This window comes from Panthera uncia, assembly GCF_023721935.1.
Source record: "Panthera uncia isolate 11264 chromosome E2 unlocalized genomic scaffold, Puncia_PCG_1.0 HiC_scaffold_19, whole genome shotgun sequence".
NCBI lineage: Eukaryota > Metazoa > Chordata > Mammalia > Carnivora > Felidae > Panthera > Panthera uncia.
The window spans coordinates 447,446-467,519 of record NW_026057588.1 but is presented as its reverse complement, the minus strand read 5'-3'; the positions used below and the strand labels follow the sequence as shown (position 1 = coordinate 467,519).

General features: G+C 41.2%; 1 protein-coding gene across 2 annotated transcripts in view; it reads left to right on the top strand.

Annotated features, from left to right (window-relative positions):
* Positions 1-19,368, top strand: part of LOC125915750 (zinc finger protein 420-like) — a 76,411-nt gene extending 57,043 nt beyond the window's left edge. For both annotated transcript variants that reach the window (XR_007455734.1, XM_049621732.1), the window contains one exon: positions 19,229-19,368. Coding sequence is in view for 1 of the 2 variants with exons in the window: in XM_049621732.1 (XP_049477689.1) it covers positions 19,229-19,260 (32 nt within the window). In the remaining variant the exon portion in view is untranslated. The remainder of the gene's footprint in view (positions 1-19,228) is intronic.
* The last annotated feature ends 706 nt before the right edge of the window (positions 19,369-20,074 follow it).

Genomic DNA, 20,074 nt, shown 5'->3' with positions numbered 1-20,074 from the left:
TCTACAGTTTTTTTAGATTCTATATTGTTTATATCTGCTCTGATCTTATTATTCTCTTCTTCTGCTGGGTTTAGGCTGCCTTTGCTGTTCTGCTTCTAGCTCCTTTAGGTGTGCTGTTAGATTTTGTATTTGGGATTTTTCTTGTTGCTTGAGATAGGCCTGGATTGCAATGTATTTTCCTCTCAGGACTGCCTCGCTGCGTCCCAAAGCGTTTGGATTGTTGTATTTTCATTTTCGTTTCTCCATATATTTTTAAATTTCTTCTCTAATTGCCTGGTTGACCCACTCATTCGTTAGTAGGGTGTTCTTTAACCTCCATGCTTTTGGAGGTTTTCCAGACTTTTTCCTGTGGTTGATTTCAAGCTTCATAGCAGTGTGGTCTGAAAGTATGCTTGGTATAATTTCAATTCTTGTAAACTTATGAAGGGCTGTTTTGTGACCCAGTATATGATCTATCTTGGAGAATGTTCCATGTGCACTCGAGAAGAAAGTATATTCTGTTGCTTTGGGATGCAGAGTTCTAAATATATCTGTCAAGTCCATCTGATCCATGTATCATTCAGGGCCCTTGTTTCTTTATTGACCGTGTGTCTAGATGATCTATCCATATCTGTAAGTAGGGTGCTAAAGTCCCCTGCAATTACCACATTCTTATCAATAAGGTTGCTTATGAGTAGTTGTTTTATATATTTGGGGGCTCTGGTATTCGGCGCATAGACATTTATCATTGTTAGCTCTTCCTGATGGATAGACCCTGTAATTATTATATAATGCCCTTCTTCATCTCTTGTTACAGCCTTTAATTAAAGTCTAGTTTGTCTGATATAAGTATGGCTACTCGAGCTTTCTTGTGGCTTCCAGTAGCATGATAAATAGTTCTCCATCTCCTCACTCTCAATCTGAAGGTGTCCTCCGATCTAAAATGAGTCTCTTGTAGACAGCAAATAGATGGGTCTTGTTTTTTTATCCATTCTGATACCCTATGGCTTTTGGTTGGCGCATTTAATCCATTTACATTCAGTGTTATTATAGAAAGATACGGGTTTAGAGTCATTGTGATGTCTGTATGTTTTATGCTTGTAGTGATGTCTCTGGTACTTTGTCTCACAGGATCCCCCTTAGGATCTCTTGTAGGGCTGGTTTAGTGGTGACAAATTCCTTCAGTTTTTGTTTGTTTGGGAAGACCTTTATCTCTCCTTCGATTCTAAATGACAGACTTGCTGGATAAAGGATTCTCGGCTGCATATTTTTTCTGTTTAGCACACTGAAGATATCGTGCCAATCCTTTCTGGCCTGCCAAATTTCAAAAGAGAGATCGGTCACGAGTCTTATAGGTCTCCCTTTATATGTGAGGGCACGTTTATCCCTTGCTGCTTTCAGAATTTTCTCTTTATCCTTGTATTTTGCCAGTTTCACTATGATATGTCATGCAGAAGATCGATTCAAGTTACGTCTGAAGGGAGTTCTCTGTGCCTCTTGGATTTCAATGCCTTTTCCCTTCCCCAGTTCAGGGAAGTTCTCAGCTATTATTTCTTCAAGTACCCCTTCAGCATCTTTCCCTCTCTCTTCCTCCTCTTGGATACCAATTATGCATATATTATTTCTTTTTAGTGTATCACTTAGTTCTCTAATTTTCCCCTAATACTCCTGGATTTTTTTATTTCTCTTTCTCTCAGCTTCCTCTTTTTCCATAACTTTATCTTGTAGTTCACCTATTCTCTCCTCTGCCTCTTCAATCCGAGCCGTCATCATTTCCATTTTGTTTTGCATTCGTTTAAAGCGCTTTTCAGCTCCTCGTGACTGTTCCTTAGTCCCTTGATCTCTGTAGCAAGAGATTCTCTGCTGTCCTCTATACTGTTTTCAAGCCCGGCGATTAATTTTATGATTATTATTCTAAATTCACTTTCTGTTATATTATTTAAATCCTTTTTGATCAGTTAATTAGCTGTTGTTATTTCCTGGAGATTCTTCTGAGGGGAATTCTTCCGTTTGGTCATTTTGGATAGTCCCTGGAGTGGTGAGGACCTGCAGGGCTCTTCCCCTGTGCTGTGGTGTATAACTGGAGTTGGTGGGCGGGGCCGCAGTCAGACCTGATGTCTGCCCCCAGCCCACCGCTGGGGCCGCAGTTAGACTGGTGTGTTCCTTCTCTTCCCCTCTCCTAGGGGCGGGATTCACTGTGGGGTGGCGTGGTCGTCTGGGCTACTTGCACACTGCCAGGCTTGTGTTGCTGGGGATCTGGCGTATTAGCTGGGGTGGGTAGGCAAGGTGCACGGGGGCGGAAGGGGCAGGCTTAGCTTGCTTCTCCTTAGGTGATCCACTTCAGGAGGGGCCCTGTGGCAGCGGGAGGGAGTCAGATCCGCTGCGGAGGTTTGGCTCCGCAGAAGCACAAGTTGGGTGTTTGTGCGGAGCGAGCAAGTTCCCTGGCAGGAACCGGTTCCCTTTGGGATTTTGGCTGGGGGATGGGCGGGGGAGATGGCGCTGGCGAGCGCCTTTGTTCCCCTCCAAACTGAGCTCTGTCGTCCGGGGGCTCGGCAGCTCTCCCTCCCTTTGTCCTCCAGCCTTCCCGCTTTCTGAGCAGAGCTGTTAACTCATGACATCCCAGACGCTAAGTCGCGCTTGCTGTCGGAACACAGTCCGTCAGGCCCCTCCGCTTTTGCCAGCCAGACTTAGGGGCTCTGCTTGGCCGGTGAGCCGCCCCTCCGCCCCGGCTCCCTCCCGCCAGTCCATGGAATGCGCACCGCCTCGCCGCCCTTCCTACCCTCTTCTGTGGGCCTCTCGTCTGCGCTTGGCTCCGGAGACTCCATTCTGCTAACCCTCTGGCGGTTTTCTGGGTTATTTAGGCAGGTGTAGGTGGAATCTAAGTGATCAGCAGGACGCGCGGTAAGCCCAGCGTCCTCCTACGCCGCCATCTTCCCTCTCTAAACCTTGTTTTATCTTTTCCACTTACGATGCCTTTAATCTATTTTTTTCTTGCCCAGTTGTTCTGAACAGACTATTCATTGCTGTGTTGAATTGAAATGGTGACGTGACTTCATTACATTGTTTCTGTTCATATGGGAGAAGCTTTTAGTCTTTTATTATGGAATATGTGAGATTTCAGCTTTCCATACATAAATGGCCTTTATCAGGTCGTGGTTGTTTCCTTCCATTCCTGCTTTATTGAGTATTTCTAACCATAAAATTATGTCCAATAAGCTCACTTCCTGTTTTGCATCACTTAACATCATGTCATTTTGATCTTCATTGTTTAATGTGCAGTTTTAAACAGATGGTTATCCATGTGCTGAAACACCCTTGAATTTCAGGAAGAATTCCCACTTGCTTATGGTTTAAAATAATATTTTTTAAATTATTTTCTTCATCTCTACTTACAATGTCTTCCTATGTTTTGGTAACTTATTAATGTTGGTGTCACAGAGAGTGTGTTCTTTTTTTTTTTTTATTTATTTTTATTTTTAATTTTTGGGACAGAGAGAGACAGAGCATGAACGGGGGAGGGGCAGAGAGAGAGGGAGACACAGAATCGGAAACAGGCTCCAGGCTCCGAGCCATCAGCCCAGAGCCTGACGCGGGGCTCGAACTCACGGACCGCGAGATCGTGACCTGGCTGAAGTCGGACGCTTAACCAACTGCGCCACACAGGCGCCCCCAGAGAGTGTGTTCTTAATCTCCCTTCTCTTACTCCTTGGAAATGTTTGAGGAGATTTGAAGAATTTCTCATTCAATGTTTGTATGGATTATCCAGTTCATTCATCTGGATAAATACTTTTACTTTTTGGGAAGTTTTTTGTTTTTGTTTTTGATTTTAATTAATTTTTTATCATCTACCTAGTATATGTAGATCAGTGGAGATTTTTAAAAATATTTCCTCACAAGGGGGTCCATATAGGTTCTATATTTCTGAAATTTATTCTCATTTTTCAATATCTATCTTGGCATGTAATTCTCTACTGTCACCTCTTGCAATATATTTATCTCTATGGTATCAGTTATACTGTGCCTGCCTTCAATTCTTCACTTCGATTGTAGTTGTCTTCTTTCTCCCTTTCCTTCCTGATTTAGTTAAAGGTTTGTCAGTTTTGTTCATTTGTTCTGAAAACCAAGTGTTTCTATTCTTTATATTTTCCTAGTTTTGCTGTTTCCTACTTTGTTCATTTCTGTTTTATGTTTGAATTTCCTTCTTGCTGATAATTTTGGGTTCATATGGTATTTGACCTGAGTATTTGAGGTAGAAGAAAGTGATTTGTGCTATGGCACAACACTATAGCATTATCTATTATGCTATGTGGTCAGTGCATCATGTGCAAGTTTATGTGTCTATGGAGGAATGATGTTCTCATGATTCCTTCTCAGCCACATTGCTGACATTCTCTGAGTGATTTTATGGATGTAGATTAGATGTCAGCACATTCTGTGAGAGTAATAAGTGGAATTTTACCTCTCTGTTATTTGATATCTTTCAGCTGTAACTTCCCATGGCACCCTCAGCTTCTTGACAACATCGTGCTTAGAAGCTTCTTGTCAACACATGTCAATGAGTAGATATAAACCTAGTGCCCTTGAGAATTTACACTGAATGATAAACCAGGACAATGATGGGAAGAGTGAAGTTTATCAACAGTATCAGGAAGGCCATACCCAAATTGAGACAACTGTGTGTAATGAGAATCTCACTGCCCAAACTGGTGAAGGATATAAACCATTTTGGAAAACCTTCCTTTTAAGTCCAGTACTTTACTAAAGTAGTATGTTTCTGTCAGCAAAAGCTCAAATCAAATGGTGGAACATGCATACCTGTAGAACAACTATTTGGAAATCTGAAAGTGACCTAGTGCAATGTAAAATGTTCTGAAGGATGGTGATGGTGGTCTTTGCTGGGAACCAAAAGTAAACTCACAAAAGAAGAACGTAAGTGGTAAAGTCTTCCCTGGAAACTAAGCAGGAGTTGTTTGTGTTGAGTCAGATGGTGGCGATGGGGGGCTCAAGTGTGCTGTGCCTGCATTGGCTCGTGAGGTGCTACTAATGGGTCTCGGGGAACAGCATCTGCACTAACAAGGAACTGGTGAAAGACGCCAGCCCATTCATGGACCCCATTCTAAACTTACAAAATCACCGTTTCTTTTATGGGCCCTGGAGACCGCATGATTTATATGCACATGAAAACTTCAAAGCACAGAAGTGCTTATCAGCCTAGGTTTACAATAAACATCCCTTGGTGAGTTTTAGGAACCAGCATCACCTCTGCCCTCTGCCAGAGTCTGTCTGTTGATCAGGGTGAGAACACCAGTGCTGCTTTAACTATGAGCTCCAGGTGATTCTCAGGTGAGACCAGGGTGAAGCACGAGGATTCGCAAACTACTTGGGAGGGTTGCATTCGCCTTTCAGTAGAAGAGATGATGATAGTCTGTTTGGCGTGGACCTGGAAGGGGCAGGTCAGTGCAGCCCATGTTCCCTGAGCTATGGCATGATTTGTGGCTGTCTGTGAGAGGGGAGGACATCTGAAACCCGTTAGGAGAAACTCACAGGTAAATGTCCACACAGGAACTCAGTTTTCCTGAATCTTTCCTGCGACAAAGTCAAGGAGAAGGCGGCTTTTTCAGAATTTCAAGATTCTTATACTTTTGAGGTGATAAGAACAGGTGAAGAGGCTGTCTGAGGCCTTGAAAGTCCTACAGACGTGATTTCTTCATATAACATCACACCAGAAAGCACTCAAGAGGAGAAAGGAGAGGAAGAAATGGCTGTTTCTGAGGTAAATTTGGTCAGGACTTAGCTTAGAAGCTGTGTCCTCATTACTTAATGAAATGCCATGTTTTTAGAGGTTGCAAACGTTTACTTCTCTACCTGGGTCTGCCTAATAAATATGTTTGGACTAGTATTTATCCCTTTCATAATAGTAAAATTTAGCTCCTTAGGACATTCCTGTGTTAGATCTTAGAGTCTTCTCTCCATTCTCTACAACCAGGCTTTCTATATAATATGAGGAATTCCTGCCATGAATTCATGACCTGCAGATTATTGAAAATAACACTTCGGTGGCAGATTATGGGAATGTGTTGCTACACAAGTTTCTCATGGGAGATATGTCAGGTTTGAGGACCCCAGTAAAGGACGAGATTATATATTCATATCCTGTCTGTGTGTGGCACGAGTTCTATGTAAACTGATTAAGAACCTGAACAACACAGGGCGTCCAAGTGGCTCAGTCAAGCAATGCAATCTTGATATCAGCTCAGGTCATTATCCCAAGGTTTGAGTGAGCCCTGTGTCAGGCTGCTCACTGTCAGAAGAACCTGTCTGGCATATTCTCTACCTTTCTCTCCTGCCCCCATTCACTCTTGCTCAAAATAAATAAACTTAAAAAAAACACACAAAGCATGAAAGGCAAATCAACTAGCTTTGGGGCCCAAATAAGTCGATGTTCTGAAAAAGAGCTTTGCTGTCTAGATTGTTTCAAAGACTTACTATTTAGAAGGCATTAAAAACTAGAGGACATGGGAAGAATCTGTGACTTGAAATTTGCAAAAATCTATATTTTCATGATTCATATCCTAGTATGATTTCGTTGCTGTTTTTTCTTCCTTTGCAATCTCTATCACATCAATGATGAGTCCGTCTACATGCATGAAGACCCTGATATCAATTTGTCTCACTACAGCTGATGTTAACATTGTTCACATGGATCGGGGTCTCTCTGACAGATTCCCCCAGAAAATGAAATCTCTCTCTTTTGTTTACTAGAGATCCTGGTCTTTGCAAATAAAGGTTTTATATTGGTGCTCAATCTATTGAGTTTCAATTTTATTTTGCATAGTTAATTTGCATAGTTATTTGCATAGATATTTGCATAGTTTATTTTGCATTCAATTTTTATTTGCATAGCAGATATTTTCTTCATTATTAGCTTTTGCTGAAAAAAAAAACCAAATATCTTATAACTACTATATGTTCATAGGTCTTAAAATTCTGTAATGCAACTTCGCACAAATGCCAAATGATATCATTTCAAGGAAATAATTAGGCATTTGTTGGTGTGAGGAATGAAATATTCATGATGTTGTATCTTAAACTTTCCCCTTTTCTGAAGTTCTCTGTTACCCTCACTGTGAATTAGTGATAATTCTAGAAACTAAATGGCATAGGATATTGTTGTCACCATCTTAAAATCTGATCTACATTCCTTATTCTTTGGTTAAATCTTATTTTTTTTAAGTTTATTTATTTATTTTTAGAGAGAGAGAGTGTGTGTATGTGGGGGTGGGAGTGGAGAGAGAGAGACTGGGAGGAAGAGAAGGCCATGCAGGCTCCACGCAGTCAGTGCAGAGCTCGATGTGGGGTTTGAACTCAGGAACAGTGAGATCATGACCTGAGCTGAAATCAGATGCTTAACCAACTGAGATACCCAGGTGACCCAATATTTATTATTCTTGATTCAGTACTACTTGGAAGTGGAGTTAGGGAACTGAATATTGAAAAGCCTTCCTAAGTGTCCTAAAGAGGCCATCAGGAAACAGCGTTGGGAGAATTAGTTTTCTATTAGCTTCTGAAATGTGCTCTCTTCTCTATAGAACACAGTGCTGGATTTGAAATTGTAGGTTCTCCAGCAAGGGTCATGTACCTTTTTTCCTATCTATAGATCTTGCTGTCTCTAGAGTTGATTCGGGCATGATCTTTGGAAAAGGGAAGAGACCTTGTGCAAAAAAGGACAGGAGAGAGTAACCACACGCCCAAATAAGTGGGAATGAATGAAGCAGATGACACAAGTGAGGGTCAAAGGTCAAAGGAGAAAACTCAATCTTAAAATGTGGTCTGGGAAGCTCTGCTTGAAGGGAATGATTCTGAAAGCCTAGATGTATTTTTTCTAGTGGTCATGGAAGGACATTCCTGTCATGCCCTTCCCATGCTGCTGCATTCCTTGAGGCTTACCCTCTGTGCCAGTGTCTACCATGGCATTCACCAGGAAATCCAAAAGCATCCCCATGTCCCCTGAGGCTCTATGGGATCTGACTTGCTTTTGGGGACATGTGAAAACCTGTACACATAGGGAGAATCTAAGTGGAGGCCCCAATGTAATTTACTTCTGTCCCAGTTATGGGTGCCCTTATCTCCTGGAGACACACACAAAGTGTGGCACAACATCAGGAATGTGAGGCAAACTGACCATCCCCTATGGAAACTTACACAGTACGGCCTTTCTCATAGAGCCTTCGACATTGCCTGGCACTATGTACTCTTAAATATACTGGGAGCCTCAGCATTTGCATTTGCCTATTAGTGGAATAACTGGGCCACTTCATTAAGACCTAATTTGATGTTGGACGCCATCAAGAACTAAGTGCCAGAATCTTTGAGGATGGGACCCTAGAGAAGGTAGTTCAAAAACTTATACCGGGGATCCCAATATGGGGTCAAAGCTAAGAATGGCATTTTGAACATTGCTTGTCAAAATTTCATGTATACAGAAATCCCTTGAGGTTCCCATTAAAAACAGATTCTGGGCCCCACACTCAGATATCATGTCTGCCTAGGTCTAGATGAAGATCATTAATTTGTTCTTCTAACAAACATTGAGGTTGCTGTCCCCAGACCTCATCTCCAGTTGCCCAAAGATAGAGAGTGCAGAAGAGCACACCTGAGTCCCATCTATCCAGCCATCCTATCTCAACACAAACCCTGTTGTTCCCAGTGAAGACTACGACTCTCAACAAGATGGCATTGTGTGCACATCCCCTGAAAGTTGGGAAAGGAAAAGCTAAGGCAGCCGTGGTTGAGCACAGCTCTTTGGTGTACATGTGTACTCATCCATGAAAGGGATGTTTCTTGAGTATCTTATGTATGCTGCAAGTGTATGAGGATGCACCGTGTTCAAGACGTTGGACTAGGAAACTTACGTATATTGTGTGAATTAATCTTCGTAAAACCCTGGGGATTGTGTACACTATGTTCATTTTTCTAGGAAGGTTGGATCCAGGGTGAGCCTTCTTGGGAGTAGAGATTGTTTGTATTGTCTTTCAACATCAGTACTCTTGAAGGCCATGTTGGATGTGGAGGCACAAATATAGAGAGCAGATAGGAGACAGAAAGGGTGGAGTAGAACCTCTGAGGGAAATCTGATGCATCTATCATTTGCATTTGCATATTTGATCCATTTTCATGTGTTGAAAATCAATGGACATTCCAGGAATGGAAGGTGGGATGCTATGTGTCCTCTTGGAAGCACGGTTGGTACCAGAAAGGTGAAACGGACTCCCCAAATTCTAGGTCCTTTGCTCTCTCCCTTATCTGAGTCTGAGCCTCAGAAAAGTGTGGATATCAATGGGCTATCCAGGAGGTGGAGCTGCTAGGAACTCTGTTCTCTGAGCTGTCCTGAGAAGGGAGGATCAGGGACTGGCACCGGGGCCAGAGAGGTCAATTTTGTGGTGGAACAGGTCCTTTTCGAGAGAACCTGAAGGGACAATTGTCTATCAGGCTCCCCAAGCACCATGTAGACAACGACTATTCCAGATGCAAATCCTGGGACAGCTGAGGTCTTTGCCCAGAATGTTAGCCCCAAGGTATGAAACAGGAATCGGAGGATGTCAGAAGGTCCCCTGCAGTGGTAGCACTGATGGACACCTAAGCGTTTCTATTACACAGGATGCTCCTGGATGGCCAGTCCCTGCTCCCCATCTGCTCGGGCTCCCTTCATTGTGGGAGGTGCCCAGCTTGACGGGTTCATGGGGATTCTCTTTGCATGCTTGTGTGAAGTTTTGATGATACTGAAGGCAGACACGGGAAAAGGATCGAAAACTCTGGGTGTGGTAACACTGGTCGGAGGGATGACTGTTCTATCTGTAGACTCTAGCCCCAGCTGGCCTCCACTGTGAACTCCGGTGTATGGACAGTTGAGCTAAGGTTCAAGGCTAGCGTTCTGTAACTCTGGGCTGGCAAAGGGAGGAGCACATGACTGCAGGTTTAGCTCCTGAGCGGGGCAGTGTGTTCCGGAAATCCTCTGTGCGCATGTGCAGCACTTGGTGGGAAACTCTATCTGCGCAGGTGCTGTGGGGAGCCATTGCCGAGAGTGGAGTCTGCGCAAGTGAGAGCAGAGTCACATTGGTGTCTAATGTGCATGTGCAAAAGTGGGCGGAAAGGGGCAGGGAAAGATGTCCTATTGAGTCTTATGCTCAAGTGGCGAGTGGGCAAGTTGTCCAGGCCAGGGAGAAAGGTGCTGAAAATGAAAGGTGGTACTGTGTGGTGTTAAAAGATGAACTGATATATGTTCATATTTTCAAGACTTAATCTGACCGGTTAATTGATCTATTCAAATGGCTAGGCACGTTCCATTAGTAGCAGATAGTGGTAAGGTTTTTACAGAGACGATGTGGAAGCAAAGGAAGGACAGCTTGATTGGATAAAACCTTTGGTATTTGCTCGTTTTTTGGAATGTCTGCCCAATGAAAAGCTGCTCAAAAATTTATACCACAAGGTGCACAGAGGAGTTTAATGATAACCTGCTGAAAGGACAACTAACTTATTTGGAGATTAAAATGCCAGATAACAAGGTAATTTAACAACATATGAGTGATAAAATATACAATGTACAGTAGCAAGAGGTTAGAAAACACACTATGGTAGAATGTTTATTAGCCTGTACAAGTTGGTTTTGATAAATTATTGGCTACTGGTTACAGTAAAGGACCAAGCTTTCTTTGCAACAATATTTTCCCACACACCTAAAAGTCTGGAAATAATAGGTCCTTCTCAAATTGTCATTTAGTGTTCTTTTTTTCCGCAATCCTCAAATCACAGTAATAGGTTTTTGAATATCAACCAACCATTTAGGGAACTCTTAAGATACAGATGTTCATCAACTTGACTCAAGCTATAATTGAGGTATGTGGTGAAACACCATCAACATTTATTGGGGGAAAAAGGTGTTGGGTTGAGAAGTGGTAAGTACTACATGAGTTACAGAAACACCTATTCATATCCTTCCAAACACAAATTTTGGGAAAGCCTTACTGTCATTCTTCCCAACACCACATAGCTAAAAACACTGCAGAAAATGACCCATTAGTTTATAAGCATTTTTGCTGCATCTTAATACTGCCCTTAGCTTAAAGTCTATTTGTCTAAAGTAAGCATAGCTACTGTGTTTTCTTTTATTTCCATTTGCATGGAATGTCTTTTTCCTTACCTGCACTTTGAGTCTGACTGTGTTCCCAAAGCTGAAGCGAGTCTCTTGAAGGTACTGTAGAGTTGTATCTTGTATTTCTTTCCATTCAGCCAATATGTATCTTTTGATTGGAGAATCTAATCCCTTTATATTTATTTGGTTATTTTTTTTTTTAATTCAAGTTAGTTAACATACAGTGTAGTATTGATTTCAGGAATAGAATCCAGTGATTCTTCTCTTACATATAACACCCCATGCTCATCCCAAAAAGTGCCCTCCCTGATGCCCATCACTCATTTAACCCATCCCCCCACGTACCTCCCTTCCAGAAACCCTCACTCTGTTCTATGCATTAAAGAGTCTCTTGTAGTTTGCCTCCCTTCTGTTTTTATCTCCTTTTACGTTCCCTTCCCCTATTTGATCTTTTGGGTTTCTCAAATTCCAAATGAGGTAAACCATATGATCTCTCTTACTCTGACTGACTTCTTTCACTTAGCATAATCCTCTCTAGCTCCATCCATATTGTTGCATATAGCAAGATTTCATTCTTTTTGATCACTGAGTAGTATTGCAGTGTGTGTGTGTGTGTGTGTGTGTGTGTGTACCATGGCTTCTTGATTCATCAGTTGATGGATATTTGGGCTTTTTCCATAAGTTGGCTATTGTTAATAGCACTGCTAGAAACATTGGGGTACATGTGCCCCTATGAATCAGCACTCCTGTATCTCTTGGATACATTCCTAGTAGTGCTATTGCTGGGCTGCAGGTAATTCCATTTTTCATTTTTTGAGTAACCTCCACAGTGTTTTCCAGAATGGCTGCACCAATTTGCATTCCCACCAACACTGGAAAAGTGTCCTCCTTTCTCTGTATGCTGTTGTTAATTTTAATTTACAAATTTAAACAAATTAAATTTTACAGCAAATTTAATGTTAATTTTAGCCATTCTGAAAAGTGTGAGGTGACATCTCATTGTGAATTTGATTTGTATTTCCCTCATGATGAGGGATGTTGAGCCTTTTTTCATGTGTCTGTTACCCATCTGGATGTCTTCCTTGGCAAAATGTCTATTCATGTCTTCTGCCCATTTCTTCACTGGGTAATTTGTTTGGTGTTCAGTTTGGTAAATTCTTCACAAATTTTGGATACTAACCCTTATCCCACATGTCATTTGCAAATATCTTCTCCTATTCCCTCGGTTGCCTTTTGGTTTGTTGATTGTTTCCTTTACTGTGCAGAAGCCTTTTATCTTGATGAGGTCCCAATAATTCATTTTTGTTTTTATTTGTTTTGTTTTTCTCCCTTGCCTCTGGAGAAATCTTCACTAGAAGTGGCTGTAGCCTAAGTCAGAGAAGTTGCTGCCTATTTTCTCCTGTAGGATTTTGAGTTTCCTATCTCACATTTAGGTCTTTCTATAGCGGTATACTTCAATCCTTTCCTCTTTCACATATCTAGAACACGAGTTTGATATGTGGTTACCATGAGGCTTATGACCTCATGACCTACTTATGACCCTGCATTTTAAGTTGTTAGTTCTTTAATTCTCCATACTAACACACTTTCAGGCCTCCGGTAATTCTTAAAAAAATGTGAATGTACAATCCCATGCCATTTTAGGTAAGACTTAGCTAGTATTTTATATCTATGAAGATTTCTTCATTTCTACCACATTAATTCATATTCTCTACTTCTCTTTTTTTAATTTTTTAAAGGATGTCATGACTTTTATTTTTAATTTTTTTAATGTTTTTGTTTATTTTTGAGGGAGAGCAAGAAACAGAGTGTGAGTGGGGGAGGAGTAGAGAAAGAGAGGAAGACACAGAAACAGAGCAGGCTCTAGGCTCCAACCTGTCAGCACAGAGCCCAATGCAGGACTCAAACTCCCTAACCATGAGATCATGACCTGAGTCAAAGTCAGACATTTAACCGACTGAGCCACCTAGGCACCCCAAGAATCCTTTGTTTTTTATTTTTGTTGTTACTGGTTTGTTTTGGTCATCACTTGTATTGCTTACTTCTGCTAATCTGATCTAGTAGACACTCTATTTTTGAATTTTTATACTACCAATGCTTGAATCAATTTGTTTGTTCCACCATTTTTTCTTTTGTTTCAGTGTTTCTTTTTGAGAGTGCGAGAGGTGGAGAGAAAGAGCAGTGGAGGGGCAGAGGGAGAGAGGGAGACAGAGAATCCCAGGAAGGCTCTGTACTAACAGCACAGAGCCTGAGTCAGGGCTCGAATTCATGAAGGATGAGATCATAACCTGAGCTGAAATCAACAATTGGACAGTAAACTGACTGAGCCACCTGGGTGCCCTAACTTTATGTTCTTGACATTAAGCCACAAGGAACTGGGGGGAAAAAGGAATACAGGTGAAACTTAGTAGAGGTAGTAAATTACAAGGAATAATCAGAAATAAATAAAATACAGACCAAATAATAAAATAACATTGTAAATGGTGCCCTGTTTTTTTTTTTTTAATAAGCATAATAGACGCTGAGTTAACTACATGAATAAAAACAGGAGAGAAGACTCAAAATCCAAATGAGTTGGTTTTTGGAAGAGAAAATGGATGGAAGAGAAAATGATAAAACTATACCTCAAATAGTATATAGTGCGATAACAGATTATTATGAACAATTATAAGGTAAGAAATCCCATAAAGTAGGGAAAAAAGTAATTCCTAAAAATGCATAAGTTACCTAATTGAAATAAGAATCTTGAACCCAAGAAATAGGAAATCTTCTTAGACCACAAGAATGAAAGTTGACTTTGGAATAAAAAACCTCCCACACATGAAAGCCCAAGACCACATGCCTTCATTGGTCAATGCTAAGAAACCTTTTATTTTTTATTATTTTTTATTTTTTTAATATTTTTTTAACATTTATTTTTGAGAGAGACAGAGAAAGAATGCGAGTGGGTTAGGGGCAGAGAGAGAGGAAGACACAGAATCCAAAGCAGGCTCCAGGCTCTGAGCTGTCAGCACCTGAATCTGACGCGGGGCTCAAACTCACATGCTGTGAGATCATGACCTGAGCCGAAGTCGGACACTCAAACAAATGAGCCACCCAGGTGCTCCAATGCTAAGAAACCTTTTTAAAAAATGATAAATGACAGTGTTCATCACAATCTAACAAATGGTGGAATAGAGGGAAAACATTGAAAATCCTTCTATGAGGCCAGTTACCTAGATAGCAAAGGATGATAAGCCTAATACAGGAACAAAATGTCTAGTTTGTCCAATGTAAGTGTCAGTACTCTTTCTTTTGGCCTCCATTTGCATGAAACATGTCTCTCCACCCATTCACTTGTAGTCTGCTGGTATCTTTAGATCTAATTTGAGTTTCTTGTAGGCAACATGTAAATGGGTCTGGGCTTTTTAATCCATTCATACAGCCTATGTGTTTTGACGGGAGTGTACCTTTTCTTCAAAGTATTATTGATGTATAGGCATTTATTGCCATTTTATTACTTGTTTTGTCTATGTTTCTGGAGATTTTTTCTGATCCTCTCAAGTCTTTGTCACTTTTGGTGTGTTCTTCACATTCAAAGATTCCCTTCGAACGTTTCTCATGGGGCTGTGTCAGTGGTGAGGAATTACTTTAGTTTTTGCCCTTCTGGGAACCTCTTTATCTCTCCTGTTCTGAAGAATAGCCTTGCTGGATAGAGTTCTTGGCTGCAGATTTTTTTCATTCAGTACATGGAATATATCATGCCACACACTTCTTGCTTCCCAAGTTTCTGTTGAGAAATTTCTAGGTTTATGTGTGTTCCTTTGTAAGTAAGGACTGCTTGTCTTTTGCCGCATTTAAGGTTTTTTGTCTTTATCACCGTAGTTTGCAAATTTAATTCAAACATGTCTCATTGTGGACCTGCTTTTGCTTATTTTGATGCAAATACTATGTGCCTTCTGAATTTGGTGTCTGTTTCCTTCCCCAGAGTAGGAATGTTTTCTATTATTTCTTGAAATAACTTTTCTTTCCCTTTTGCTCCTAGAGTTCCTAAAATTAAAATGTCATTCTTTTTGATGAAGTCAGAGTTCCCTGTCTCTTCTCATGTTGGAACACTTTTCTCTCTTTTGTTCAGGTTCACTATTTTCCATTATTTTGTCTTGTAGGTCACTAATGCATCTCTCTGCTTCCTCCAGACTGCTCTTCATGGCAGGAAGCTGATTTCTAATCTTGTTTATTGCATTTTTCATCTCTGGTTGTTTTTTCACTCTTTTACCCCTGGGGAAAGGGTCTCCTTATGTTTCCTATTCTTTTCTCAACCCAGTGAGTAGTTCTTAGGATTATTGTCTTCCATTCTCTATCTGGCATGTTACTGACAACTGTTTTTGCATAATCTCTGGCCGAGGCCATATGTTGTTTTTTCGTTATGGAAGCATTCTTCTATCTTGGCAATTTTTCTAAGTGTCTGCTTTCTTCTGTATGTTCAAAAAGTTAGTTCTGTCGCCGCACTGCAGGCCAGTGATCTGCAGATGCTCTCCTTGCCTGCTGTAGACAGTGTTTCATGCCTGGACTGAATGTGGTGAGTGTTCACGGGGTGTGCTGAGGTCTGTTTGCAAAATCATACCTCACACCGAATCCACTAGAACTATGGCCCTGCAAGACTGTCTAGTCCAGAGACATGGTGTGGCCAGGGGCTTGTGCAGGTCTCTGGAGAGGGGCTGACGTTGCTGGGCTTGAGGGAAGCTTGATTAAGAAGGATACTCCCACCACAACATGGAGGTGGCGGTGGGGGAGTGGGCCTGTGTGTAACCAACTTAGACAACCAGGGACCATGCTGAGATGCTTTGCTCAGGGGCCCTGTGTTTATGCGGGGGGGGGGGGGGAAGGAAATGGTGCCCCCCAACTCCTTTCTTTTCAGACAGGTATCTCTGTGAATGTTGCCTCTGAGGTAAGTCTCCTAGAATAGTGGATAATCTCACCCCAGTGTGTCCCCCAGTGATCTTCAGATCTCTGTTTCTAACCTGTCTGCCCCACCTCACAGTTGTATGCCTGCCTTCTCCCCAAGAACACTGCAATGCCCTCCTGTCTACAGCTGACCTTTAAAACTCTAGGCATAAAGCCATGCTGGTTGAAAGAACTCACAAAGTTCAACTCTCTTGTTTCCCAAGCCACTAGCTATGGGGAAACATTCTCCTTGGGCATACCTGTGTGGTCCTCTTTGCCCTTCTCCACAACCACAGCTTGCTGCCTTCTAAGTGATTAACTTTGTATTCGTCCCTGCAATGAATATTTTGATGTAATATCTGAATAGAATCACTGACATAGTCCTTTCTACTCTGAATTCTGTGACAGTTACTGATACATGATGTTAAATTAAATACTTTTCCAAGTATTTATGGCTTTCAAGTTACTTTTATGCTTCTCTGGTGTTTGTTAAAGTGTACTTTTAATACAAAGGCCTTTTCTCATTCAATATGTTTGTAGTGTTTAATTCTAGTGTGCATGCTGGGATATTAAGGATCGAGTTCCAGTGAAAGGCACTGAAATTTTCTCTACATGTTTTGGTTTCTATCCTGTAAGAAAGCTATGATGTTGAGCGAGTTACGAATTCCAGTTACAGGCTGGACACATTCATGACCTTTATAATGTTGCTCCTCAGTGTAAACTATCTGCTGCTGAGTAAGGGTTCAGCAGTCCTAGAAATTGTACCACACCTTGACATTTTTAAGTTTTTTCTCCAGTATGGATTCTGTGTTGTAGAGTGAATCTTGACCTTTGATTAACAGGATCACCAAATTCTTTATATTTGCAAAATCCTCTCTCACTATACATTCTATGGTCAGTAGTCGGGGTTTAGCATTCCTTACAGTCCTTGCCACACTCTCTTGTATTCAATTGTTATTTTCCAGTATAAATTCTCCAGTGTGAAGTAAGGGGTGAGCAGTCCACAAAGATTTTCTCACCTTCCTTAAATTTGTAAGGTTTGTTCAAGTATGAATTCTGTGGTCAATGTGGTAAATGTCAAACAGTTTTCAAACACTTTACAAATTGCATTGGTAAGCTTTTTGTCAAGGACAAATTCTGTGATGTTGAATAAGGTGGGAAGGGTAGTTAAAGACCTCGCCACATTCTTTACATTTGTAAGGTGTCTCTCCAGTGTGAATTGTCTGATGTTCAGGAAGGGGCTGAGTTCTGGTTCAAGGCCTGACTGCATTCTTTACATTGGTAAGTGTTCTCTCCAGTATGAGTTCTGTGATGTTAAATAACGTTTGAGTGGTGGGTAAAGGCCTTGTCACATTCTTTTTTTTTTTTTTTTTTTTTTTTTTTAATTTACCTCCAAATTAGTTAGCATACAGTGCAACAATAATTTCAGGAGTAGATTTCTTAGTGCCCCTTCCCATTTAGCCCATTGCCCCTCCCAGGACCCCTCTAGTAACCCTCAGTTTGTTCTCCATATTTATGAGTCTCTTCTGTTTTGTCCCCCTCCCTGTTTTTATATTATTTTTGTTTCCATTCCCTTAGGTTCATCTATTTTGTCTCTTAAAGTCCTCATATGAGTGAAGTCATATGATATTTGTCTTTCTCTCTCACTAATTTCACTTAGCATAATACCCTCCAGTTCCATCCATGTAGTTGCAAATGGTATGATTTCATTCTTTTTGATTGCCAAGTAATACTCCATCGTGTATATATACCACATCTTCTTTATCCATTCATCTGTCAATGGACATTTGGGCTCTTTCCATACTTGGGCTATTGTTGATAGTGCTGCTATAAACATGGGGGTACATATGTCCTTTCGAAACAGCACAACAGTATACTGTGGATAAGTCCCTAGTAGTGCAATTGCTGGGTCGTAGGGTAGTTCTATTTATAGTTTTTTGAGGAAACTCCATACTGTTTTCTTTTTTTATTAAAAAGTTTTTTTTTATTAACGTTTATTTATTTTTGAGACAGAGAGAGACAGAGCATGAACGGGGGAGGGTCAGAGAGAGAGGGAGACACAGAACCCGAAACAGGCTTTAGGCTCTGAGCTGTCAGCATGGAGCCCGATGCGGGGATCGAACTCACAGATTATGAGATCATGACCTGAGCCAAAGTTGGACGCTTAACTGACTGAGCCACCCAGGCGCCCCGTCCATACTGTTTTCCAGAGTGGCTGCACCAGCTTGCATTCCCAGCCACATTTTTTACATTGGTAGAGATTCTCTCCAGTATGAATTCAGTGGTGATGAAAAAGAGTTGAGTGATGGACAAAGAGACGTATGTGGGGGTGATAAAATGCTCCCCTTCAGTAGGGAATTGTTTACTTCCTTTTTTTATTTCTATTTTTTAAATTATTTATTTATTTTTTATTATTATTTAAAAAAAAATTTAACATTTACTTATTTTTGAGACAGAGACAGAGCATGAACGGGGGAGAGGCAGAGAGAGAGGGAGACACAGAATCAGCAGGCTCCAGGCTCTGAGCCATCAGCCCAGAGCCTGACGTGGGGCTCGAACCCATGGACCACGAGATAGTGACCTGAGCTGAAGTCAGACGCTTAACCAACTGAGCCACCTAGGCGCCCCTCATTTTTTTTTTTTTTAACGTTTTTATTTTTGAGAGAGAGAGCACAAGCAAGGGAGGTCACAGAGACAGGGTGACACAGAATCTGAAGCAGGCTCCAGGCTTTGAGCTACCAGCACAGAGTCCCCAATGTGGGTTTTTAACCAACACAGTGTGAGATCATGACCTGAGCCAAAATCAGATGCTTAAGTGACTGAACTGCCCAGGCACCCCGGAAATTTGTATTTTCAAAAGTAATTGCCACACGACTTTGCAAAGTAAAGGTACTTTTTACATTCCTCTCAGCAACATAGACGATTTCTAATTCCTTAACATTTTTTGGATATTTGGTGTTATCTTTTTTTATTTTAGTCATTCCAGAAAATATTGAGTGGCTTCTCATTGTAAAATATGAAATGCTGTTACTACAGTTATCCTGGTGACTCAAAATGAAACTACTTAAATGTGTAAAGTTGAACAAAAGTCAAAATGGATGCATTCAAACATCAGTAGGCTTGATATTGAAATAACCTTTTTCCTCTCTACTGCAAAATTTCCCTCCTCCTTCTTAGCCTTTTTCTTGAGGAAGCCAGCACCACCTTGAAAACATGATGAACAAGACCAGCAGTGATGTGGGGAACAGAGGCAAAAGAAAAATTAAATTTTCCTACTACTTCCAGACCATTGACAAGTCCATGAAACAGGCAGAACGACCTTCCTCTGGGAGCTCAGCCACCTAGATGATGACTCTTTGGTAAGAAGAATGGGCCACCTTAGATTAACAGTATCCCAATCTCAAGGATCCTGTAAGTCTACATTAACATACAAAAATTCCCTTGGAAACTTCCTTTCTCTACCCCCCAAGATATATTTTGGCAGTCATACTCCAAACATCTGGCCCATGGATATACATTTGAAGGGTCTCATGACTGAGTTTTTTCTAAAAAGTAATGAATGACCTTTTCGTAGCAGTAGCTAGCCCCCTTAAGTTCCTGGAAACCTTGCTTCCAAAAATTCCTTAGAGACCTATGATGGAAGAAACAAAGGCAGATGGAAATGGTAGATAACATTAAACTTCCTTATAACTGGTAGCTCATTGGCAAGTAGTTGAGGCAGGCAGAGTCTACCATTTCTCCAGGAAGTCCCTACTGTCTTCATGCTTTGCTAGAGGGAAAAACCATTTTAGTTTAACAATAGCTAGGCCTCTAGTATCCTATGAATCTTTAGCATAGGACAATCCATTTGGGAACTTGCCCTTGACTTTACTTCCCTCAACTCCTAAGCATATAACCTGTCTCTCCTCAGGATCTGGGGAAACCCTTCTGCCCAGGGGTCCTGTCCTAGGGCTTTAATAAAACTACCCTTTTGCACCAAAGATGTCTCAGGAATTCTGTCTTGGCCTTTGGCTCTGGACCCCC